Here is a 25,784-nt window from a genome sequence, read left to right on the forward strand (position 1 = left end):
AAAGGTGGTATAATTTCTCCCCATTTTAAAGGTGGTGAGAATGAGCCTTATAAAGCTAATGAAATTCACTTAGTGACCAAGTGAGGATTCTAAATGCTATGTTTTCACCTTAAAATACCATGTTGTATCTCTTAAAAACCAAAAATTAATTCATTTGGGGGATCATAGTTTATTGTCATTACTGCAAATGCCTATTCTGAATTAATCAAGTGTAATTGTCCTGCAGTCTAAAATTTTATAAACACATAGTGCTCTGATTCATCTTACTGACCAACAAGCAATGCATTACAGTTTTGTGTAGCTTATGTAAAAGCCGTGCAAATGTAATCAAATAAATGTAATCAAATGGATGTTGGTCATCATGTTTTTCAAACAATTCTGTAATTATATTGTATATTTTAACTTACATGGTGCAATGAAGTACTGTACAACCCAAAAAATTAAGGAAGAAGTATTAAAAGTACAATTTTAAAATATAAAAATCGTGCTGTGTTGAATCCATCTCATGTAGTGTTAAAGGAGTTGTCCATTGCTCTTGCAATGAATTGCATTCTGTGTAGAGTGCAAAAAGAATAATTAAATAAGTCTCTAAATATATTTTTAATTCTTCAAAGAATTTATCAGTATTATTCAGAAGCTATCAGCATGTTTAGTGAACAGTTTGTTCAAATATTTTCAGTAACAACAAGACTTTGTATAGATAGAGCAGACCACTAATAAATCACAAATTGTCGAACAGTTGCTTTAAATTACTGAACACCTTTTTTTGCTTGCAGTGTTGGGAAAATGGCATTATCTTATGCAGGAAAATTGCAGAACAGTATGAGAGCTACTATGACTACAGAAACCTCAGCAAGATGAGGGTAATGTACTTGAATATTTTTCATCAATGACTAATCCTTTTAATTTATAAAAGCTTTTTAATTTAGGTTATAAAATATTACTTAGAAAATTAAATTTACCACAGAATAGTCCCTAGGTTTGGTTTGCAGATCTTAATTTTTACCCTGAGGGCTTTTTTCTGCAATAAGGACTATAGAAAATGAGTGCAAGCTTTTTGAAGAAAAATGATAAAATCCTATCTTCATAGAATAGTTTTGGTTGGAAGCCTTAAAAATTATCTAGTTCCAGCCCCCTTGCTAGACACCTTCCACTAGACCAAGTTGCTTTATTTTATTATAAAATTAATTTTCTTCCAATATTTGTACCTGTACAGCATCCTTTTTGTGCACATGCTTATGCAGAAAAATAATACAAATTCATTGATCAAAAATTTCATTCAATTCCTACAGTCTATCCAGGGAATGTGCTCTGTGCTGTCCATCACTAGGAGCAGCAGCATGTCTTTGCAGGTGTAATTGCAAGCAAAGCCACAGGCAATGCACACCTCTACTTTTTTTTTTTTTTTTCTGCTTAAAATGTAGTCTGTTAATTATTACAGAGTAAGAATGAATCTTGGTACAATCTTCTTGTTTCTTTCATTTTAGAACTCTAAGTATTGTTTCTCATTCATTCAGATAGTGTATTTTAAAGATGATTGAGTTTTCTTTTATTACTTGCTTCTGATGGATTCAATTTTGTATTGCAGCTTCCCTTTTAAATTTCCTGTACCTGTAGGATGCTTGCTGTTAGGACTGAGTGAAGTCACTTTAATCCAGAGCTGCTTAACAACATTATGCAAAATTCTCAACACAGAGCTATGTGGCAGGACTCTCTGTTATCTGCTTATTCCATATATATTTTGATATGTCAGAGTTCTATAAGCAAAAGCAAACTGACTGTCATCATGTGAATAAAATGATTAGTTTATGCATATTTAATTAATTGTACTGAATGAGTTTTGTGTTTGAAATATTCTTTTACTGTATCTGTGCCACCGACGTTAATCCAAAAACGGAGGTGTGAGGATTTCTCATAGCGATATAATAAGGCAGCTATTGATATCATATGCATACTAAATATGTGTTACCTAAAATAGGGCTAAGACTGTGTTTGGCTTTTTCCACAGTATTAAAAAGTGCCAAAATATCATTAGAAAAAGGGGACTTTGGCATTAAGATCCCCTTGAGTCAGTGTTACAAGTGAAATAAAAAACAGATGTATTAATCAAAAATTATGCTAATTGCTATTTTGGCATTTTGAAAGAACTCATATTTGATGCTTAAATCATTGGAATCTGGTATGATTGGACACAACTGTCTTGAATATGGAAATTAGACTTTGCTGATTTAACTGACCACATTACTGCCATGTGTTTGGGAGATTAGCAGATTACTGGGTCATATGTTTCAAACTGTCTTTCTATTTTACCCCTTTAATATAGGGACTTCATATTTTAAAGGATTTCTTTTTAATTCTTGGAAACTTTGAGATCCCTAAGAGGTATAATTACTTAATCTAATGCATTCAGAAACTTCTGGATGTCCTATTTGTTGCTCAGAGATATATTGCAATTCCGGTACCCCACAGGTGAAAGACACTCTCTTTTGTAATAGCTTATGGAAAAACACACTTTTAAAAAAGACTAATTGCATTTCTTCTCAATCTCACACAGATGATGGAAGCATCTCTATATGATAAAATTATGGATCAACAGCGTTTGGAGCCAGAATTTTTCAGGGTTGGTTTCTATGGGAAAAAGTTCCCATTCTTCTTGAGGGTAAGTGAAATGAAAATAAACAGAATGGGGTAATATTGTCATTCATAATCACTTTCACTGTGTTAAAATTTGTTCATACTATATGCAAGTTCTTATCCTGTGAGAAATTCTTTACCTTCATGTTTCAGGGTTAAGAAAAGGTCCTGACTAATGAAAAGACAAATTCTAGGCTTCTAGAGTCCCACAGAAACACAATATTCATGTTTATGTTGGAAACCATGCACCTACACTGTTCCACAAACCTGTGGTTCATGGTAGTTTGTTGCCTTTATCCTGTTCTGTTTCTGCTGGTGGGTGCTCAGAGAAAGGCTGTCAGAAGTAGTATCCATTGGAGGCGAGATAATCAGCAATTTAGCATCTAAGCAATTACATTCCCAAGTTCCTTTTTTTTTAATGACTTAGAAATTTCACATGCTGAATTTCATTGATTATTAATGTACTAAAACTGACAAATAATAAAGTTATTAATCTTGATCATTAATTTGGAATTCTGAAGTTACTGAAGTGCCCTTGAAAATGTTAGTGGGTTTACACTGTTCCCCTCTTCCACAGTCTGCAGTAGTTTAGCTGTATTGACTGTCACCTTGGGAAGAGGACAGAATCCATCTTATTCATGGAGCAGCTGCAATCATAATCCAAGCTCCTCTTCCTGTGGTAATTAAAATAAGTGATGAAGGAACCTCTTTTATGTGGTGGAGGCCTAAAAAACCTGATTTGTCTTTGCCTTAGTGGTGGGGAAAATGACAATTTCTAACTGGTAAATCTAGCATGAAACTCTCCCCTCTAAAAGCAATGCTCAAAAAGAGTCTGATGGGAAGATAGTTATTGATATTACCTGATATTCATCTGAATATAACTTCTGTATAAACCAAATTTAAAATATTAATCAGAAAGAATTTAACTGATGGAATTAAAGTAGTGGAAGGTGTCTCACAACAGTGCAGTACTTTCAAACCTTAGGTCTTTCACTGCTTATGCATCTTCTTAGGAATTTTTCAAGTTAAACATACACAGCACAGATTTATGCTTGCAACACCAACAAGGACAGACTTAATATATTTGATTTAAATTTTTTATGGCAAAGCAGTTTGTAAATCTGGCTGTGTTTGCTGTAGAAGGAATAAAGACTAAACTTCATAATAAAGCTTTCACATTTTAATTTGTAGTTGAACTATAATACGGTTACAGGGTTTTTTTCTTTGTAGCAATTCCCATGAAAATCTTGACTCAGAATTCAATGCCAGGAGCATTCTTTTACTTTGTGTTGTAAAAACTGGATCATTTTAATTTTCCAGGCTGGTAATTGATCAACATTACAGGGTAGGCAAGTTGAATGCCTTTATAATTTTCTTATGCAGTGTTTTTCTTCAGAATTGTATAACATCAGAACAAAGTTTTTTAGTCCCTCATGGAATCGCCTTTGAACCCATTTCACTGTCTTAACTGTTTGTTCAGTTATATTTCTGTTACATATTTTATACAGTCTGATATATCATATTAATTACATACTTTGATCCACTAAGAACAATTTCTCCCTTCAGATTTTTATTAAACTTTGAAGTGTAATTACTACATTTTTCCAGACTTTCGAATGAAACATAACTTATATGATAAAATTTCCGTCTTCTAAGTAACCTGTTCTTTCTATATTCCTTATTTTCATTCTTGTCTTTTGTTTCTTATTTTTCCCCTTCTTTAAATGATGCAAAAGTTGCCAGGAAAATCTATATTTAAGAGCATGTGTTTGGATCCCAATTATTTTCATACAACTTGCTCTTGCTTTTTGTTTTCTTATTCCACTCAGAATAAGGAATTTGTTTGCCGAGGACATGACTATGAAAGGCTGGAGGCCTTCCAGCAGCGAATGTTGAATGAGTTCCCACATGCCATTGCTATGCAACATGCTAATCAGCCAGATGAGACCATCTTTCAGGCAGAAGCACAGTGTATCCACATAATCACAAAGTCATACTCTGCACTTATATTTTCTATGCTTTTAAAAAATGTAGGTACACCTATAGCCAATGTCAATCATATGGTGCCTCCACTGAAATAAATGGTAGGTGAGAATTTCCCTGCATTTTGTCCCAGTTCACTCTATTATGTTTGGAAGTTCTTTGTGTAATTTTGGTTCTATTTAAAAATTCCTTGGCATGTTATTGACATTATTTCTTGAGCTAAAAATGCCTATAGAACTATCCCCACTGTTATAATGGCGTAGCAGTTCAAGGTACAGTAATTTAACTTCTTACAATACAACATTATGTTAGCATGGCATGACATATTGTGCAAAAACATATTTAATTAAATCCCTTTACTTTATGTACTATTCCATGTAAGTAGCTTTATTTCAAAAATAAAGATAAATTTTTCAACAAAACAGTACAAAGAAATCTCAAACAATCAAAAAATCCCTCTGGTTCCTTTCGCAAACCATTAATTGTATAAAAGCACTTCATGAAGCATTCCTTTTTAAGACTTTTTCTTCTGTAATGCTTCAGGAGTCAATATGCTTTGCTAATTTGAATGAAGTGGGACAGCCTTAACTCTTTACATGTAGATTTGCAGATTTATGCAGTGACACCAATTCCAGAAAACCAGGAAGTCTTGCAGAGAGATGGCATTCCTGATAATATCAAGAGCTTTTACAAAGTAAATCACATCTGGCGATTCCGATATGACAGACCTTTTCACAAAGGGACCAAGGATAAGGAAAATGAATTCAAGGTAAAGTATCATGCCCTTTCCTGATCTACTGGACCTATGGATTTGTTTATAATGTCAACAAAAGCTGCCTTGTTGAAACATCATCTGCATTTGCATTATTCAGCTGAGTGTGGTACCACAAATTCTCTAGAGGAGGTGATATCTCAGGTTTGACTATTTCACTTCTTATTTTCAACAAAATAGTATCAAAAATATATGGGAGATGCAGAGTTCTTGCTGTAAATGTGACTAGGAGTGAAAAAATTAATTTGATTTTTTGCATCTGTGATATACAGAAGGCAGAACTGAAGAGAACGGAGTACTCTCAGAAAAGTTTCTTAGGCAGATGGGAAAACATTGTTTAGGAGGTAATCTGGGGTTATGGATAGGATCACCTTAAGTTATCTCTCTCTAGAGCAAGGAGGAGAGACAGTTTTGACTGAACTGCAGCATAATGACCTGTTTCTGTGATATCAAGACTAAAAACTACCTCTGAACTTAGAGATTGCCTCAGGGAAAAGCAATATTTCCTTCCCTTATAGATAAATCCCTTCTGTTCCTCCTACTAAAAATGTCACAGTGAAAATTCATTTTCTAGTATAATGTTAATTCTGATCCACTAGAAGCACATCCTGATGCAGAATATAATCTATTTTTTAGACAGACAAGAAGAGTTATGCCATAATAATTTTGTTATAAATTTAGAAGAAAGAACTGTAAGGGTAATAAATTAGCTAAATTGAGTCACTGTTGTCTTCTAATGTGTGTTTGGGTGTTGTTTTAACTGTACAGTTTATAAATGTACTTTGTGTAAGTACTATCCTGTGTATTGATTTGTCATTTTACAAACCTCTTGCACAAAGTGTTTACCAGTAGTATATTTGAGTATGCCAATCAGCTATGCATTCTGGAATCTTGAATAGGCCTTCTCAAAGGAGACCTGAGCATGCTCTCTGATCTTGGAACTCTTGTTCTTCTCAGATGTTAGATCAGAAAAGAAATACTAAAATACCAGTTCAGACTGACTTTTGAAGATTTGGGGACAACTTATAATAAAGTTTAAGAGTGAAGAATCAGCAGAAATTACTGCTTAGTAGTAGGACCCAGAAAGTAAGGACAAAAGCTAGTGTCATTGACTTATGGAATAGACATTTCAGTAAGAATTTGGATGTTAGTATTTTTTTAAATGTACGCTGTTACTTTAGTGAAGGTGTTCATAAAGGTAATGATTAAGGAAGATACAGAGTCAAATAGGGAAATAAATTGTATTTATATATTTTAGAGTCTATGGGTGGAGAGAACCACACTGATCTTGGTGCAGAGTTTACCTGGAATATCTCGTTGGTTTGAAGTAGAAAAACGTGAAGTGGTGAGTATGAGACTCATGTCAATACATATTGTGTATTGGTTTACTTCCTTGATCATATGTTATTTGATGAACTGCTTTAAGATTTATTACACATATGTAATTTCTTCGACCAAGGTCTCAGGGTGGCTGCAACAAAATTGTTTACAAAGTATATCAAGTTGTCTGATTTCTCTTGTCTTGAAAAGTATTATTAAGAGCCACCCTTAGGATTCATTTAAACAGCTGAGGAAAAAGAAGTTGAGAACACTAATGGGCATCAAAGGCAGCTTTTAATGTCAGTAAATTAATTCCTTAAAACTCAGCACCATGTAGCATTTAATACTTAGAATATCTATAGCTTAATGTATGCTTCAGTGTCCTTGAAAAGTAAACATTCTCCAAGTTCCTGTACTATAATAAATGTCACAAGCTGCTGAACAGAACCTGTAGGATAGGGTCTAATGTATAAGTCTGTTATTGATAATTGGAATTTCCTCTCCTTGCTTGTGCTATTACTTAAAAAATCCTTAAATAGATTCTGGACATATTTGGAGGAGTGCTCCTCCTATAAAGATCTCTAAATAATTGGTCAGTTGCTGAGCCCTGGAGTATAGCATCTAGAAGTATTTTCCTTCTTGTCGAAGCCAGTCTTAGAATAATCCCATTAAATATAAGGGTATCATAGTACAATTGATTTTCTCTAAAACTCTGTTGTGTTTTCTTTTATCATAGCAGGAAAATGTCATCTTGATAGTCTCCTGTAGAAAACCAAAGGTGGAGTTTAGTAAAATCAAAATATTGTGTGTGACATGAGAAATTTTGTTAGTTGACTCCTACTGAGTCCTTACTAGGTTAATATGACCACTAATAGAAGACCTTCAGTTTACTATCATTTTACTATTATAGTCACCATTTCCAAAAGTAAACTGTAATAATTTTTCCTGGGCATATATGAGGTCATGACTCAGATTTGTGCTTGTATGTTTTGGTAAATTATAGCAGCTGCAAGCCTGTACTCTTCCCATCACTCAGCTTTTGGTTTTTCTGGCAGTTCACACTGTGAAAGAACTTCCCCACTCTGAGAGATGAGAGGCACATCCTGCTCAAGGCTGCCTTTGACTATAACTTGATCATAATTTTAGCTCAAAGCTTGCATTCAAATTCCTGATCCATAAAGTCTCATTGACTCCACGTCAGATGGAGAAACTAACTCACTAATACTTCAGCTCTGATCTGTACCCTTAAACTGGTAAAGCTCCCTGACCCCAAGCCCATTTTTGGTAGTTACCAAGAACAATTTAATCCTGAATTCTATGAGTTCCACCACTGGCTGAAAGTATATGAATGTTTTGCAGCAAGGGCTGGGTTATCTCTCAAGGTCAGATAATGAATCTACAAAAGAGTGACAGTTGTTTATTTTGATCATTGATTACATGATAAAATAAAATCTCTCCCCCGCTGAGAAGTACTTCCTCTGTCAAACTACTCTAGGACATAGAATAATATTGTTTTAATGTTAAGAAATAAAAAATTACCTGCAATCTATTTCATCTTTTAACTGAAGATTGTTGTTTGCAATGTTTCTCACTCATGTTTCAGGTGGAAATGAGTCCCCTTGAGAATGCTATTGAAGTCTTAGAAAATAAGAACCAGCAGTTAAGAACACTGATCAGTCAGTGTCAAACTCGACAGATGCAGAACATTAACCCTCTCACAATGTGTCTAAATGGAGTCATTGATGCAGCAGTTAATGGTGGAGTTGCTAGATACCAAGAGGTAAGCAATTTACTTTTTGTTTATTAAAAATCCAATTTCTTTCCCTGTACAGATGCAACTTATGAATCAAGGACAGAAAGTACTATATGAATAATAATTATAATTATACCTATATTGCAGTTTGGGTTAGGTGACATTAATGATGTGGTTTATTGAAATAACTATTTTACTGCAGATAGTACCATAAACTTACTCCAATGATGACTCAGTTCACAATTACCCTGCATTCTTCAGTGATTTTTTTGGAAATTTTCAATTAACTGGTTAATTGTAAGTAAATTATTATAATACATTGCCTATTCAAGGATAGGAGATACTTCTGGCCAACTACCATATTAACTTTTTTGTGCTGACATTCTAGTTTTTATATACATATATATTCTTTATATATAGTATATATTTTATAATATATATACACACATAAATTCTCAACAAGAAGTTTATTATCTTGAAGAATCATGATTTTCAAGATCCTTCTTTAATCTCTTCTCCAAGTTTTTAAGAAAAACTCTTTTGGTGAGAGGGGAGAAAGGGATTAAAAAAAACCAAATACAATTTAGAAATGTCTAACACAGAAATTGTTTCTAACAGTTGTTCCTCATTATGATTTCTGAACCACCTTAGAAGAACCTTAAATGTTTGGGAGGCTGTATTTATACAAAAAATCTGTGGAATTTTGAAACTTTAGTACAAGAAAAGGTTGGGTTTTTTTGCAGCTCAATTTGACTTTTTTCTTTCTGCTAAGAGTCTTATGAAATACTTGAGTATGCTGGTTTTTCCTTTGAAAATGTCAAGTTGACTAACATTCTGTCCAGTTGTCTCAAAGGCTGAGAGATTCAGCGTTCACTCAACAGTGTTAAATTTGGTAAAACGGCATCTTAATTAAACTACAATAAATTGAGTCTGGTACAGTATTAGAATCTGTCATCAAAACTGTAGTGCTATGAAAATTGTGAGACTGAAGCAAAGCAGTAACATTTTTTGTATTTCCTCACTGCCTTTAAACAACAACAAAACTGTTTTGCATAGTGAAGCACCATGAAGGGACTCCCTGGAGAAATACAGTCATGTCAGAACTATGTCTGGTTTGAATTAGCAGTGTCAGAGCTAGCTCAGTGTCTCTGTACAGCTTCCATTCTTCACAAGCATATCAAAGGTTCTTGCTTGCTCCTTATTGTTGTCCTTGGCTGTAATTCTTGATCCTCATAGACAGTGTTCATGTTTTGATTCTCTTCTGCCCTCTGCCTCTCACTATATTAAAATATCAATTCAGAAATTTGTTTTGTAAGTATCAAAACTGTTAGAAATAATTGTGAGGCTTTTTTTTCTTCCATTTCTCTCTAATTCTTCTCTTTGCATGTCCATTTTCCAGTCTTTATATGTCTACCTGTTGTTTTGCCAGCTCTTCTACCTTTTTTACTCTCCTATTCTCTGTAAATTCTTTTGCCTGTTTCACCTGCTTTTCCCTTCTGCCCTGTGTGAAGCTCAAAGTTCAGTCAGTCTTGGAGCATTTGTTTTGAGGTAAGAGTGACCATGTCTTTACAAATATCTTCCTTTCCTTCAGGCGACTTCCAAGTTTTAAGAAGCGTCCTTTGACCATCTGCTTCCTTCTTGATTCTGTCTTCCTTCTTTCCTCTTTTCCTCTTTAATTTTTTTTCCTGTATTTTTTTTTCTCTTCTGATGGGGAAGAAGCTATCTCTAATTATTCAGCACCTTCATATTGCAAATGTTAAAACTATCCATTCACTAGTTGCTACATTTTTTTTGCCTAGTTTCCACCAATGACTATATGATTAATTACTTATTTAATATACATTATCAATTTTTGCAGTTCAAAGAAACTTAGAAAACATCTGAAAATATTATCTAGAAACTTGTTTTCTAAAAAAAAGAAAAGTGGAATGTTTTTACTCACTTTGTTTTACTTTGTAATTTTATTCTGTTTAGGCATTCTTTGTCAAAGAATACATCTTGAACCATCCAGAAGATGGAGATAAGATCACACGCTTAAGAGAACTTATGCTCGAGCAGGTAAAGTGGGGAAAAGACTGGCAAGATGGCCTGCTCAGCTGTTCTAGCTAAAAATGTCCCCAGATAAAATTAAAAAAATATCAGAGATTAATAATTGCTCTGTGGTCTTCATTGTTTTCTGAGTTAGATTCCAAGCAGAGAGTAACTTTCTATACAAGCAGGTTTCTGGGCCGTGTTAATGATTTTTCCCTTTTCCTTTCTATCGTCACCTTAATCACTTCAAACTGTTTTGTGTAAAATAAAGGTTGAGTGAGAGGCCTGTCTTGTCATGCTTATACACAAATATTTGCACAAAATATTTTATCACTACTACTACAGGATAAACATTATTTCATTGAAACATTTGATGGCATTGGCATATTTTGTATTTTACCAATATTCCAGAAAAATATTTTCACTACGAGGTTTGCCATAAGAGCAAAAAAGCATTCAAAATCTTACTGCAATGAAAGATATCTAGTAGTAATTGGCAAAGTAGGTAAGCAGTAAAATAAATACAAAGTGATCAAATCAAGCATTTGAGTGTTCTGTTCATTATATTTTTTTGCATTATTTCTCCATTCTTTTATAAGCCAGCCTCAAATATGAAGTGTTTCCATTTGAAAATGCTGATTTTTTTAAAAATCAAAGATCTTACTAATATTTCAGCTTTTTAAACTGGCATTTATCTATTTTTATTGTGTAGCATGTTGAAGTTTCAAATTTTATTGCCAGCTTGGAGTAAAAAGGGTCACAGTACTGGAATTTGGCAAGATGGAAATTGCATTTTTCATCAGCATTGTGGGATCTTTTGATCAGCCAAACGACAGGTCCTCAGACAGTATGAATCAGAATAGATTCACTGAGCTCACTTCAATTTCACTGAGACAATGTATATTAATTCACATAATTTTACTTTGTCAAGCTATAGTTAATCTCATTAATATTTACAATGCAAAACTGGAGTCAATAAGTTCCTGTACCAAAGAAGTGGTTTCCAAGCAATAGCAGTCCAGTCTTGTCTGGCACCCACAGCTGATCCAACACGGAGCATTTGCAAGGGCTGTGTGTGTGCATGGATGTGCTGCAGTCCTGACCCCAGGTCAGGGATGCTGTACAGCTGCATGCCTGCTCACAGGCTGCCTGAAGACATCAGCCACGAGCTCTCATCCAAAGATATTACAACACACTGTAGCTATTTTGTTTTTAAATCTCAGTTTATCTGATTCCTCATCTAACCAATTCAATATTTTGAATGCATGTGACCAAATTTGAGAGAGATTAAAGTTTTTGCACTGTAATTTTGAAACCTGTTGTGCCTTGTGTCAATGATATACATCAGGTCACCACTTACAGAGATCTCTGGGGAGTTGAAATCGGATAGGGGACCATGGACTTAATTGCAAATATATTACAGAGTCTGTGATGAATTTGACTATCACTGTTGTTTCATGCTTTTTACAACTGTTCTTGTAGAAAATGGCTTTTATTTAGAGTATAGAAATTGTCCTTTTTAAAGTTGCCATTTAGTCAGATTTTTCTCTATGTTATCCATAGCTTTTTTTAATATTACAGTTGAATGGGAAGAGGTGGTAAATCCTCTTGTGTGCTTTTGGTCCCAGGCCTTTTTTGGTTACGGGTCTTTCAGAGATTTAGATAGGTGTTTTTAAGACAACGTGCATTTTGTTGGATTTTTTTTTTTTAGTCAGTATTCTGATTGATGATGAGAGCTTAAAGAAAATGGATCAAAAATATTTTTTCCCTTTCTGCAGGCCCAGATTCTAGAATTTGGCTTGGCAGTGCACGAGAAGGTGGTGCCACAGGACATGAGGCCGTTACACAAAAAGCTGGTGGATCAATTCTTTGTGATGAAGTCAAGCTTGGGAATACAGGTACTCACGTGAGCAGGTGCATGGATAGACCAGAAGACTGTTCAGCTGCATTAAGGGTTGGTTCATTTTCCCAAGCAACAAACAGTGACATCTTTTGGTTGCTTGTCCTCATTACAACTTGGAGCCCTTTTGTAATACCACAAAGCAAAGAGAAATATAAACTTCCCATACCATGCAGAGAAAAGTAGTCATGTTTTAATAATAGTCACATTTTACTATCATTAGTGAAAAGTTAAAATATTTTTCTTATTAATGATGAAACTGATCCAAAATGCCATGTATGTGTAGTTATCGACATACCTGTATCTTACAAAATGCCTAATGGTATTATGTTGATTTTAATTAATCTTCTCTTATTAACTCACCAGGAATTTTCTGCCTGTGTACAAGCTAGCCCTGTTCATTTCCCAAATGGAAGTCCTCGTGTATGCCGGAATTCCATACCTGTTTCTATGAGCCCTGATGCTGCCAGGGTAATACCACGACGAAGGCAAGTTAAATACTAGTAATGACATATTTTTGCTACCCATGGAAAATGACCCATAAATACTTCTAATACATATACCAGCCTTGAATAGCTGGTATATATATTCTCTGTCCTTCTTTCCCTTTCTCTCCCCTCCCTTCCTCCAATTAAAGATGAATAAACATGTGCGGTTCTCACATGAAAAATTATGACTGACAATTAGAGTTAACTATTTTATATTTCATTATTCTTATAATAGCCCCTTGAGTTACCCAGCTGTCAATCGGTATTCTTCCTCATCACTGTCATCCCAAGCTTCTGCTGAAGTCAGCAACATCACTGGGCAGTCGGAAAGCTCAGATGAAGTTTTTAACATGCAGGTATAATTTGTTGTCATTCTTCAAACGGTACAAAGTCTTTCTTACAAGGCTATTTACTAAATTAATTCAATTATTCCATTCAGAAATCTTAGAACTATTGATGATGTTTCTTTTAAAAACCAAATCTTTAAATGAGATGTTAAACTAATTCACTTAGAAATAACTTTTTTTATGTAACTGTTTTCTCTTGTTTAAATTAAAACATTAATTTTTTACAAATGTAATAAGTAGCAATAGACTATAATTCAAAGTCATCTCACCTCTTATAGACTTTTCTGTCTAGTTGTCACGTGATGTAATTATTTTACTGTATTAATTACATTTCTATTTATTTAATATTTTTGCTACATTTTTGTGTAGTTAGATTAATGCTCTTTATACTGATTTGTTCTTTTGAATTACTGATAAACTACTCTAAGAAGTTAAATGTTCTTTGTTGTAGTGAAAAGTATGCTGTAAATTTTTGTTTTCCAAACCAGTAAATGTGATCTGGTAACAGCAACATCTCTTCTATACATAGCCTAGTCCATCTACCTCAAGCCTGAGTTCTACTCATTCTGCTTCACCTAATGTGACCAGTTCTGCTCCATCCAGTGCCAGAGGTCAGTGCTCATCTGCTGTGGCAAACCATATTAAATGACTCTTGATATGTTACACAGCTGAATTTCTGCATGATGTCACTGGTCAGACATCATATTTGGCCAATTACTTGAGGAATCTGAATTATTGGAGACGGAGACTTTTTTTGTCATAAGCATAGAATTTAAATGTCTAAGTTTCACTGCATGAATTTAATCTCTGGACACATTTCTCTTCTAGCTTCTCCTCTGTTGTCTGACAAACATAAGCATTCCCGAGAAAACTCTTGCCTGTCTCCCAGAGAGAGGCCCTGCAGTGCCATCTACCCTACTCCTTTGGAAACTTCTCAGGTAAGAAGTTTGTTGGGAATCCTCAGAGCACAAATAGCTAAGGAGACAATAAAGGCGCATGTTAAACTTCAAGCAGATTCGGTGTCTGTTCACTGTTGTAAATTTTCAAGGGGTTTTTAATGTTTTCATAAGCAAATACTCTAAAATATTTTAAATGTAAGAGATGTGAATAGAATACATAGTGCTTGATCATATTTCTGCTTGATTTCTTTAGGTGTAGGTCTGTTTCTTTACGTTCACTTACTGAAGTGAGAGAGAGATGCAGAGACTTACCAGGTGACACAGCCTGCTTGTGTGGAACAACAAGCATTTGTTCAGTCTAGGGAGGAAGACAAAAAATTAAAAACTCTTATCATGGCAGTTGTCCTTGTTGAGCTCCCCTTTGTTTCTTCTGAGAAAGCTAATCCTAGCCACTGTGAGATAATAACCCATTCCATGGGGCAATTCCTGTTTTCCAGTGTAGTTTCAGAAAAGAATGATAGACATTTTGTTACTCCAGAGAAAAGAATGTATTGTGCTCCTGCCTTAAAATACTGTTAAACAGGTCTGTATGAAATGTGTATTTTTTGTGTATTCTGAAATTCAACGTGAGCTTGGTAAGCTGGCCAATACTGAATCTTTATTTCGTCTTTTCTTCCTAATGGACCTGTTTTCCTAAAGTGCTTTAACACAGCTGCTGTTTCAATCCCTGCCATCACACAATGTACCTCTTGCTGGAAGCTGAGAAGGATGAGAACATACATACAGTGTTAAAGTCTCTCCTTTCAACACCCTCATGTCTACCAGAAGTTTTACCCCTGATAAAAACCAGTTCCAAGATTCTTTATTTTAGAAATTATTTATTGGTTTCTCATTAGTTCTTTTCTTGCCCCTTATTTCTTCAGTTATGGAATTGGCTCTTGCTTCAAATTTTAATCTCTTTTCTGTTTAAGTCCTCATGCTATCACTTGAGAGCTTAAGAAGTAATACTGAGGCTTAGCCAGACTTAAGGACAGTTCTTGGGAACTACTTAGAGCAGATAGATCTACTGGGCACTTCGTCTGTGGTAGTGGAGCCAAAACAACCGACAAGAGAGATCAGGAGATGCTCTTTGACTAAAGCGGTTGTACAGTTTGCCGCAAAGAAAAATTATCCCATTTTTGCTCCCAGACTACAAACTCTTGCTTTGCCAAGTGGAATGCGACTTCTATCCCCCACTCTATCCGAGATTGCATAAGGGAGGCTGAGGAGCTCGTAGGCCCAGTCTCCGCTCTCTCTGAGACTCGCCCAGCAGGAAAGTCTCCCAATCTGTCTCTACCCTCAGTGTCCCATGAGAGGGTAAGTAGAAAATTAACTTGCTCATACAGTGAAGTGTATTTCAAAGATGAGAAGGTCTGATGGTTTCTTTCTGCCCTTATAACTTTAAATGAGGATATATCTTTCCGGGGAAAGGTGAAATTTCTTTCTCTGCTGTTCCCTCAGCAGTAAAAATGGACTGTGATCAGAAACAAAAATCCTGATTCTCTGCCTTCTGATAAAGAAGGGGAAAGGAATTCCTCAGGGCAACTGTAAGGAGATATCTTAGAAATACCTGAAACTCTCATTTAAATTTAGCTGCTCAAACTGTTCCTTGTCCTTTCTCCTTTCATTCTAACACCACTTCAACAGTGTTGGTTGGAGCTTCACACTGAAAGGACCACCCATTTATGAATTACTTCATTACAGCTTGATGAAAGCAATATTCTCATTAGTGTTTCAGCTGGGAGAGATGAGATACACAGGCAAATTCCTGAACTTCAAGTCTTTCAGGCCATAGCTATCTTATTTAAGGAAGTTTAATGGACTTTATAGAACAAGACCACAGCAATATTTCATCCGCTTCCTCACCGAAACTGATGCTCAAGGTTATGTGCAGCTGTTTTCAGTCAACATCCATTTGTGCTTGCTTTGTGATCTCTGGCTGAATGGTTGTACAGTGTCTCTCCAGCTCTTCCCGTACTCTGAAGAGGAATGCCTGCTGTCATTGACTGGTCAACAAGCCTCCTTAGTTTTTGCGCTATTATTCCTCCTATTGAAGCTTTTTGAATTTCACATTTTTGGGGTTTTTATTTGCATGTCATTAAACATCCTGTGATTGCTCTTGTTCTTCCATATGGTTTTATATCTCATTCTTTTCAATATGTCTTTGTTTCTCTGTATTTCATTCAGCTTTTGTCTCTTTATCTCCTCCAATTTCAGTTGCTTTTTCAGCCGTTGCTCTTTACCTTTGCCACAGAAAATGGACTTCAACACTTGTCCATCCCATCCTAGTGCACTGTAGACTCACTAGGCAGTGAACACTCAGTCCAGATCAGGCAGCAACATATGGTCACACTTTTTGTCATATCAGAGTACATATGTAGGTTTACCACCTCAGTCTAATGTTCACTGCAGGAAAACAGATATTACCTGACCCAGAATGACTCGCACATGACACATAGCACATCTACTGTAGCTCAAAATCTACCAAAAACATTCTGTCTCTGAGATGTTTAAAGTGAAGTTGAATTGGGCTTAAGTATTTGTTCCTCACTTTGTAACACGAAGCTGCAACATCTTAGATCAATGATGATTGCTTTGCAGCTGAGTTTGCCATCTTGTGGAACCACAGCATAGTGCCTCACCAACCTGGCACAGTGCTCTGTGAACACTGGAAAGAGACACAATAATAGGATTTTATTAGATTTCACTGATCGTCTGATCTTGCTTTTAAAGAAAAAAAAAAAGAAATGAAAGTAACGTTAATCTGTTCCCATTTCCTCTGAAAAATACATCTGAATTACTTGTAGGATTAACTGTATGAGGTTTACATATGCTTTCAAGACAAACTAGTGAGCCATGGATTATTTGAATGCTGCCATAGGAAATAAATGGTAGAATTTTAATTATTTTCTTGCATTTATTGTTATTTGTAAACAAAATTTTAAAATTTTAACAAAATGAAAAACAAACATGCTTTATGGGTCATCTTTTATCCACAAGAGAAGTAAGAAGACTGCTACCAAAAAGTCAGGGTTGGAAAACAATACACAATGGTTTTCTTACGTAACAGCCATAACTTGAATATTATCTTGTTCAGATCCTGATTCTGTAATGAAATTATTGCAAATCTATCCTTCTATTTTTAAGTAATCTATTAAGATATCTCTTTAGGAATGAGCTTTATTATGTTTTTTAAGGTGCTGGAAACTGCCAGAATCCAGTACATAATCCTCCCTCCAATTTCTGTGTGTACAGTTTTCAGAAAACGAGTCTACTCCCTATCTGTCTACGCATACTTTAATTAGACTGTTCTTATGTGAGGCTTATCACTCTACTTCCTAAGCAGACCTGGGGGTGAGGGGGGGGTGATAACAAAAATATATTTGTTTTCTTAAAGGCTACTGAAATACAACAGCAGCTATGTGTAAATCATGCTGTTCTCAATTTACAGAGAATGCTGTTTAATCATATTGGAGATGGTGCTTTGCCACGAAGTGATTCCAATCTGCCCAGCTCTGACAAAGGTAAACGGAAATGCTACAAGATGCCAATCTTTGAAGAATGAAAATTTAATTATTCCATCATGCTCCTGTGGAATGCCAGTTCTTTTGAGTGCCTACTGTCATCTCCAAGTGTGAAAACATTCTAAATGACTCAATAAATTATGCTAACAAATCTAAGCGTCGAAACACTTTGCAAAAAAGGCGAGAACTTAATTTTGCACTCAAGTAAGGCCCAGAAGTTTGCAAGAGGGAGTAATGGAGCAGCAGGTTTCTTCAGGCTGCCTCTGAGTCCTTTTTGCTTCTCAAGAGAGACATTTGGGAGGAAAAGCCAACTTCTGGAGAATGGGGTACAGAGAAGGTTAGATATGGACAGAATCCTGAAGTTTGGTACCTGCAAGTCCTGTTTACCAAATATAACTCAGTGTGCTTCTCCTTATACATGGATTGAAAACACCAATTTGTGCTTTCTTACATTTTGGAGATCTTGTTTTTAATTAGAGTAAATGAGAAATATGTGCATTTCCATAGAAAACATATTGCCTCTTATAATTTTGCACATGGGGAGATCCAATATTTTTGGCATAGTAATTGTTTGCCATGATTTCATTATGTGCCTCACATCTATAATATGCTCCATCATTTCATTATGGTACCTTTGTGGTATGCTGAATAAAGGATACAGTAAAATAAGCTTATAGAAAGTAACTATTTTAATAATATACTGTAATAAGAACTGACTAGGAATCAGATTTTCTTTAATAAGAGCTGGGTTCTATATGTATTTTTGTGTTTACATTTTTATGAAAGCACAAGTGGAATTTTTTTTACAGGGCTGAAAAACATATGAAATAATTTAACATGGAAATAGCAAAACTTTTCCACTGGCCTAGGCAGCCAAGTACATCACAGAATTGTTAAAATGGAGTATTTGGGACAGATCCTGAAGGCTTTAGCAGTCAAAAAAACTGACTGCTTGGATGACTTAAAAAAATGGGTTTGTCAGGAGATTCAGGCATTTGAAGTACCTAGGTCTGGTGCCAGGTGATTTTTAGGAAGGTGGCAAAGCCATCTGTTGGGTGACAGCTTACAATATAAAAGCTAATACTGTATTGCATATTTTGGCAATAACAAAGCAAAATGATACTCTAGAAAATCGATTATTCTGTCAATTGATCCCATGGTCAATTAAAGTGGAATTATACTATAACAATATTGTTTCAGATATGAGACCAGTGTTATTTTTACTGTACTAATTGTATTGTCTGGTGTGTAGTGGGGTTGCAGTCCTGAGAGCTCTCAGTGTTGCTACAATAGTGATGATTGATGCCATCAGTTAGCAACAGTACTTTGCTTTTTTGTTTCATCTTTGTAAATAAACACAGAGTCCTTACATGTGATTCTCTACTCACAATTGAAACAAGTAAACAAGAAGGAAACTGTCACGGCAGGGCAAGAGATTTGGGGCTTTTAAAGTGAGGGATTTTTTTTGGTGGCGTATTTGGGAGATGAATGGGAGGTTTGAAGTGGTTATTTTCAACTCCTTTTCTAAGGAAGTGTAATGAGAGTTGTATTTTTCAAATTAGCTTTTGTCCTGCCCGTGTTAAATGTCCTGTCCTTCTGTCTGTCTGTCTGACTACTTTCCAATATTGGTGACTTCTTGATGACCTGATATAATCCAAGTCTATCAAGAAAGCTGTTCCAGACCTTATGGGATCATTCAGTTAAAGTCATAGAATCTGATCAGGGTAACACACAAAGAAAACAGCCACTTTAATGCATATCAAAGAGATAGTCAATTTACATGATCAAGCAGAGATCTTTGACCACAGATACAAACAGAAATTTTGTCAGTCCATAATGATTTCTCAATTTGGTATTTTTTACTGTCAGACACTTCTAATTTCTTCCAATTTTTACTCCCTACATTTTCTGCCCTTCTTTCCACCTTCTTTCAATTCCAAATTTTTAGTCTATGCAGGCAACACAAGAATGTTAGCACAGAAATCTTTATGAAGGAGATCGATAGGAATTTGGTGAGTTCCTTTCTCTAGTCCCTTCTGTATATAAAATTAGTTAATGGGAATATTGGAAACCTCTAAATAGAAGTCTGGTGCAAAGATAAACTGATTATATTAACAAGCTTCAAGCTTATCTCCCTTTGTGGCTGGATTTGTAGTGCACTAGAGTGCAATCTCAGCTGCTGCTGCTGTTGATGGCCGCCAGGCTGGTCACAAAGTGACTTAAGGCCCAGGTGCATCCATCAGGCATCCATGAGATTGCTGGCTGCTATTTAAGAGCTTTGCAAGTGCAGATGTAATCATGAGACCTTTTCACGAATGCTGATTGAGTTGTCAGGGGTTTGCATTCTGTATGTTTTTACTCTTGTGGATAAAAGGAAGTGAGAGAGCTGGAAGTGTTGTTGCCCATGACAGTTTTTTCATTCTCTTCCAGCTGTGAACACCACCCCCAGCAGCTGGAGCCTGGACAGTGGGAAAGAAGCCAGAAACACATCAGAAAGTGGAAAGCTTATATCTCCTCCTGTACCACCAAGACCTGTACAGACTGGTGAGTTAATGGACATCTCAGGTAAAGCTTCAGTACTTGAGGGCTTAGATTCTTTCCACTCTGTTTGATGTTTAACTTCTTGGGCAGGTTAACTTATTATTTGATTTCTTACATGAAAGGCTGTAGAACTGCTCTGCGGGTATTTTCATCTCGTTAATGTTCTCTGCAGTTTCCAATATTCCTCCCCTTCACTAATGAATGAGCAGTTTCAGACAGTTCATGCTAGTATGAAGAAGGATGATCAAATTTAGTCTTTTGATTTTATGATAATTAGAAATTAGCAATCAGAAATCATCATTAACCACAAAGAATTTTACTGGCCAGAAAATGCACAGCAACTACGAAAGTACATGTGTTCTGATACTATAACCATTTTTCCTTTCAAAATATTAATTTCCATTTAAAGGAAAGGCTGCTCAAGTGATATTATAAATATAATTGTTCTCAAGGGAGTGAGTAAAATTTTTGTGTATTATACTTATGCCTCTTAGTTTAGGCATGTTTCTAGTATATTTGGAGGTAAATATTTGATATAAGTATATTAGGTATTTTTTATTTTCCTTATTTTACTTACAAATACATATTTCTTAAGAACAAAAAGGGAAGTGTTGTTATATTGACTCTTTTTTCAACTTGTTATCATTTGGAAGATTATAAATCAATTTACAGTGATATAAAATTGTCAGAAAAGGTAGATGCAGAAATTTTTTATGTTTGGTTGTACTGCAAGATAATCCAGAGAACAAAGCAAAACAAACAAATCTCTAAAACTATTTACAGCCATTGGCCAAGAGAACTAGAGGTAATGTTTATGTATCGAATGATCTCCTACCCACTCAAAAAGATTTCTTAGTAAAAATTGTCATGCCACAAGTGCACTGAAATCTTTCTACCTTTACAGCATCACCAGCAAGACACATAGCCTCCATTTCCCCTTCTCCTGCTGGAAGATCACCAATGAAGGTACTGTCTTATTGCAGTGAATTGCCTTTGTGAGACAGATCTTGTGTGTTGTGGGGTAGATGGTATATATTTAATGTAAATTATTTGGGATTATATTATGTTTTCTTTTTCTTATCATATACCTATACAAAAACCAGTGTTCTGTCTCCAGCGTGGAAGATGGGGAGGTGCCAGGAAAATCTGTTGTGCAACCCATTTGTCTTATTCTTCCAGCATCCAGAGCTGTTAAATTAGAGAGTATTCCCTGCTTCAATCATTTTAATACCCATTTTCCTCTGCAGGATGATCCAGGGAGATTGTAAGAAGTTGCAAGTATTTTGATACCTGCCAGTAGGAAACATTATGCATAGGCAGTGAATAAGCACTGGTTCTTCTCTGGCAATTAAACATCCAAATTTGAGATCCAAGCTAAACTGAGCAGGTTTCATTTCTATTTCCAGATATTTGCATGTGTTAGTACCCATATATTGGTAGCTGCTTTTTTGCTGGAAAAATTGATTGGGAAATCTGTGTTTCCACAGCATTGAAGCACACAAACATGCAGCCTGCTTATTCCAGGCAAACCCTGATGCTGGTAGAGTGCAAGACATTAGTCTTGAGGATAGATTTTGCCACATCATTGAAGCAGAGATGATTCGGGAGGTAGAAATATAAGAGTCAACAACATGGAAAGAGAACAAATAGAAAAGAGCATGAGTGGTGCTTCAGGCACTCAGATGCAAGGACAGAGCCTTGCAAGGCAGCAGCCCTGCCGAAGTAACCCCTCAGCAACCCTATACCTAACTAATACTGCAGATACACGTTGCCTGAGGAGGAGAACAGCACTCCAAAATATTTCCTTTCCCTTTGAGGTCCCTAATTACAAGTTCACACTCATTGTCCTGTTTGCCTTCCTATAAGCCTGTAACATTTCTACTTGTGTCTACACAGTGGCCCAATTTGATCACAAAGCAATTCTGCTGGCCATCAGAGTGCCCCATTGTCCTATTAACATTCTGCTGAAGTGAGCACCAATCTCAAGTTTTGCCCTAATTGCTTACTAGGAAGCTTTTTAGAACATTAGGATCTTATCCAAAGATTAGTGACACTTCTTTTTTTTCCTGATTGGACACAGATGATTCTTAGGGATGTTTGAAGCTTGTCCTAACATTCTTCTTCTATAGGTCTGGACAGAATTTAAGCATTTTACAAAGTCTGGATTGATGCTTGGAAGAGGAATGCTGGCCCAAAATACTTCTGAGAACTGCTGGATCTCACTTCGAGCATCCATGAATTTCCAGACTGTTTTGGTGTCTAGGTTGTTACTTGCTACTGGTAAAAGTAATCTACACTGTTTTACCAGAACCAAGTGCAGGATTTACATATTTGCTGTTGTTCTGAATGACAAAAGCAAAGGTCCTAAATCTTCTATATGGTCACTTAATCCAAGTGCCCAGTATTCTGGGAACTGAAGCCAAATACATAATTTATTTGAAAACCTTAACCCTGGATGTTTTTGGGTGTAGGAATGCAGTTGCAGCCTCCTCACATACAGAGGAATGGAACATGAAACAAGTAGTTAAACCCGTAGTAGGCTCCTGAGAAAGTCTGAAATGTCTTCACCAGGTATTGAGCTTTAAATAAAACTCACTTTGCTTTTCTACAGCCATATACAGGGCTCAGATTTTAGCCTTTCTTGTAACAGTGTGCAAACAGAGAAAACCATCCTATTAAAACCCACTGACGTAAATGAAGAATTTTTCTCTCCATTGATTTCAGTGCTCTGTGGATACAGTCCTAGATGGATAACTAAAATTATCTCAACAGCATAAAGTCAGTGCAGCCAGCTCTATACACCCCTGTCCCTCTCCTGCACCACTCCCATCCTTTATTGCATGGCTCACACTCTCACCTCAAGCTGAGCAACTGAGCATCAACCAATCTAACAAGAACGGGAGTGGGAAATTTTTCTTTGTTTTGATTTCTCCATCCCTTTTTTAGCCTGAGGCTTGAGGCCAGTAAGTCAGGATTGCCTCAGATTAATCCAGTCATAATTAGATACGTTGCAAAAAAAATTTTAACTTGGAAAGTGCGCGTTAACCTCTTACAGTTTTCAGCTGAAGGTGCTTCACTGGAATAGAATTGTTCAATGGTTTTCGGTAGGCCTCTATTTTCCATGCCTTTTATTTGTCATCAGCACTGTTGTTGCTGCTTGGGCCCTCAGCTCCTGGTCCCTCACCATCCCTCACTGACCTATGAGGCCACTGGTGCAACCTCTGGCCACCTGTGCCCTCCATATGGCCCTTGTCCCTGAGGCACACGTGGTGTGTTGTATCTGTATGTCTAAGGAACACTTGGGAGATGGGGGAGAGGAAGGGTGGTGATGCTTTCATCTCCTGCCATGCTGCTGCTGCCCCAAATGGGAGCAGGAACAGCAGAGAGAGGGGCTGGCACCCAGCAGTGGCTCTTACCTTGATACCTGCTTTGTGCTACCCCTCCGACACTGCTTTTATGGTACACTCAGAAATGATGCCATGATGTAAATGCACTTTTCACTGCATGGCAATGCACTAAAAGCTGTGAGGAAAAGCTTTGGAAACTGAATTTGGGATATGAGAGCCTGCAGTAGCAGCAGTGGCTGGGCTTTGGCGTTAGGGGGCAGGACACTCCCAGGTATGCCCTGCACACGGTGATGCATTCCACTTCCAGCTGAGAAAATTAAGGGTGCATTCTGAAGACTTCCAGATTTTTCCAGGGCATTATGGTAGTGAGATAACATTTTAAAACAGTTTTATTTCCACTTACTGGCATGACCACTATCTAAGGTATACCCAGGCACTATTGAAATGAGCTTTTTATCAGTTTCTTACCAGGTCTTGATTAAACAGGGACACAACCATTTCTGTTTATCAAAGCTCAGAGTTCCATGCACGGTATCTATGTATGCTTTCAGTCTGAGCACAAAAACACTCTCCCTCCTATATGCCAGGTAAATTTTTCTTCTGCCCTTTCTTTTGAGCAGGGGTCTGTGCAATCATTCACACCGTCTCCAGTGGAGTATCATTCCTCGGGGCTCATATCCAACTCCCCAGCGCTGTCAGGGAGTTACAGCAGCGGCATCTCTTCGCTCAGCCGATGTAGCACATCAGAAACATCGGGCTTTGAAAGCCAAGGCAGCGAACCAGCAGTGACTGTCCCAAGCTACAGCATTTCTGAGGAGCCTGTGAGGAAAGAAAGCAAAACCCCGCCGCCTTACAGCGTGTATGAGCGGACTTTGAAGCGCCCCGTTCCTCTACCTCACAGCCTCTCCATCCCGCCCGCCGCAGACCCTCCGGCACTGCCCCCCAAGCCACAGCTGGTTCGGCCAAACAACCTGGAAAACAGCAGCAGGAGGACTGAGCAGGTTCCCCGGCCCAGGCCTCTGCCCCGCAAAGTCTCTCAGTTATGAGAAGCCGCTTTTATATTTAATTGCAACACATTCTTCACTGTTTAAGAAATAATATTTTTTAAACATGGTAAAACTCATTTAGTTAGGCACTTTACTACTTTATCCACATTTTCTTTGGAGTAATTTCAAAATGCTTATTAATATTATGTTGCACATTTGAAATGAAATTACTAATTTAGGTTGCCAGATATTATAGGAAGCATGAATGAGAGAATTTTTTTTTTAATTTCATGGTGGTGAATACTGATAAATGCTTTTATTTGTACTTTATTTTTCTTTAAAAAAATCTAAAACCCTACAACTCTCATCTGAGTTAACTGAATGCTTCTTACAAAATGCAGAATATACTGACTGGATCTTTACTACTAGAGATAAATGCACGCTTTCTAACAAAGTAGGCTGTAGACTAGGATGTTTCTGCAAGTAGGCTGAAAGTTGTTTCTCTTATCTGATGAACAGATTGGTAATTTCAAATGTATGTGGCAAAACTGAGATATAATGCAAGTTATACAGCAGAGGACTGTTGTAAAAATGTGGCTTGGAATTTTTGAAACACACTTGGCTTATATTATTTTTAAGATGGAAAAATACCTGTATTTCATTCAGCAAACAGCACCTTTCTGGTGAATCCCGATAAGGTTTTGTGCCATTAGTGTATGTACCGACACATCCTTTTTCTTTTTGAGGTGCAATTTACTTTTATTCTTCCAGTTAATGTATTTTTTTGTTGCTGTTGTTTTAGTTTTGGGGTTTTTTTTAAGCTAGCAGTTTTCTAGTGAATGCTCTCTGCTGTTCTTGAAAGTTCACCCTAAAATGCAATCTGTGTATGAAATAGGTACAAATGAATTGTTCATTTAATTTGTGTACAAGAGTCAGTAATGACTAGTATCAAGGCAATTCACTAAATGAACCAATTTTTAAAAATACAAATGCTGGTTTACAATCCATACATTTCAAAAGCTAATTGCAAAGGTCATTAATAATTTTTTAAAAATCTAGCAAAAATTCTGAACAGTTCCTTGGATGTGTATGTGCCATCAGAGCCAGGCTTTTGATTTGCTTTTTAGCTTGAGTTCATCACCATCATCTTTACTGTTGAGCATGGTGTTTGACCCTAGGTTGTATTTTAGTCACTGGCATCTGAAGAGCTCTGGAAAGCT

General features: G+C 36.3%; 1 protein-coding gene across 4 annotated transcripts in view; it reads left to right on the forward strand.

Moving 5' to 3' along the window:
- DOCK4 (dedicator of cytokinesis 4) overlaps nucleotides 1–24,766 on the forward strand; it is a 224,168-nt gene extending 199,402 nt beyond the window's left edge. For 2 of the 4 annotated variants that reach the window (XM_088165485.1, XM_014871177.2), the window contains 17 exons: nucleotides 777–863; nucleotides 2,555–2,659; nucleotides 4,464–4,605; nucleotides 5,220–5,386; nucleotides 6,648–6,734; nucleotides 8,313–8,489; nucleotides 10,437–10,520; nucleotides 12,272–12,391; nucleotides 12,760–12,881; nucleotides 13,117–13,237; nucleotides 13,758–13,839; nucleotides 14,057–14,166; nucleotides 15,316–15,483; nucleotides 17,618–17,690; nucleotides 20,121–20,234; nucleotides 21,136–21,197; nucleotides 24,199–24,766. In XM_088165485.1, coding sequence (XP_088021611.1) covers nucleotides 777–863; nucleotides 2,555–2,659; nucleotides 4,464–4,605; nucleotides 5,220–5,386; nucleotides 6,648–6,734; nucleotides 8,313–8,489; nucleotides 10,437–10,520; nucleotides 12,272–12,391; nucleotides 12,760–12,881; nucleotides 13,117–13,237; nucleotides 13,758–13,839; nucleotides 14,057–14,166; nucleotides 15,316–15,483; nucleotides 17,618–17,690; nucleotides 20,121–20,234; nucleotides 21,136–21,197; nucleotides 24,199–24,624 — 2,247 coding nt within the window. In that variant the 3' untranslated portion in view covers nucleotides 24,625–24,766. The remainder of the gene's footprint in view (nucleotides 1–776; nucleotides 864–2,554; nucleotides 2,660–4,463; nucleotides 4,606–5,219; nucleotides 5,387–6,647; nucleotides 6,735–8,312; nucleotides 8,490–10,436; nucleotides 10,521–12,271; nucleotides 12,392–12,759; nucleotides 12,882–13,116; nucleotides 13,238–13,757; nucleotides 13,840–14,056; nucleotides 14,167–15,315; nucleotides 15,484–17,617; nucleotides 17,691–20,120; nucleotides 20,235–21,135; nucleotides 21,198–24,198) is intronic. The other 2 variants (XM_088165487.1, XM_014871178.2) reach the window with 1 other exon arrangement.
- Nucleotides 24,767–25,784: the final 1,018 nt, after the last annotated feature.

Source organism: Sturnus vulgaris, chromosome 5, assembly GCF_052056855.1.
Source record: "Sturnus vulgaris isolate bStuVul1 chromosome 5, bStuVul1.hap1, whole genome shotgun sequence".
Lineage (NCBI taxonomy): Eukaryota > Metazoa > Chordata > Aves > Passeriformes > Sturnidae > Sturnus > Sturnus vulgaris.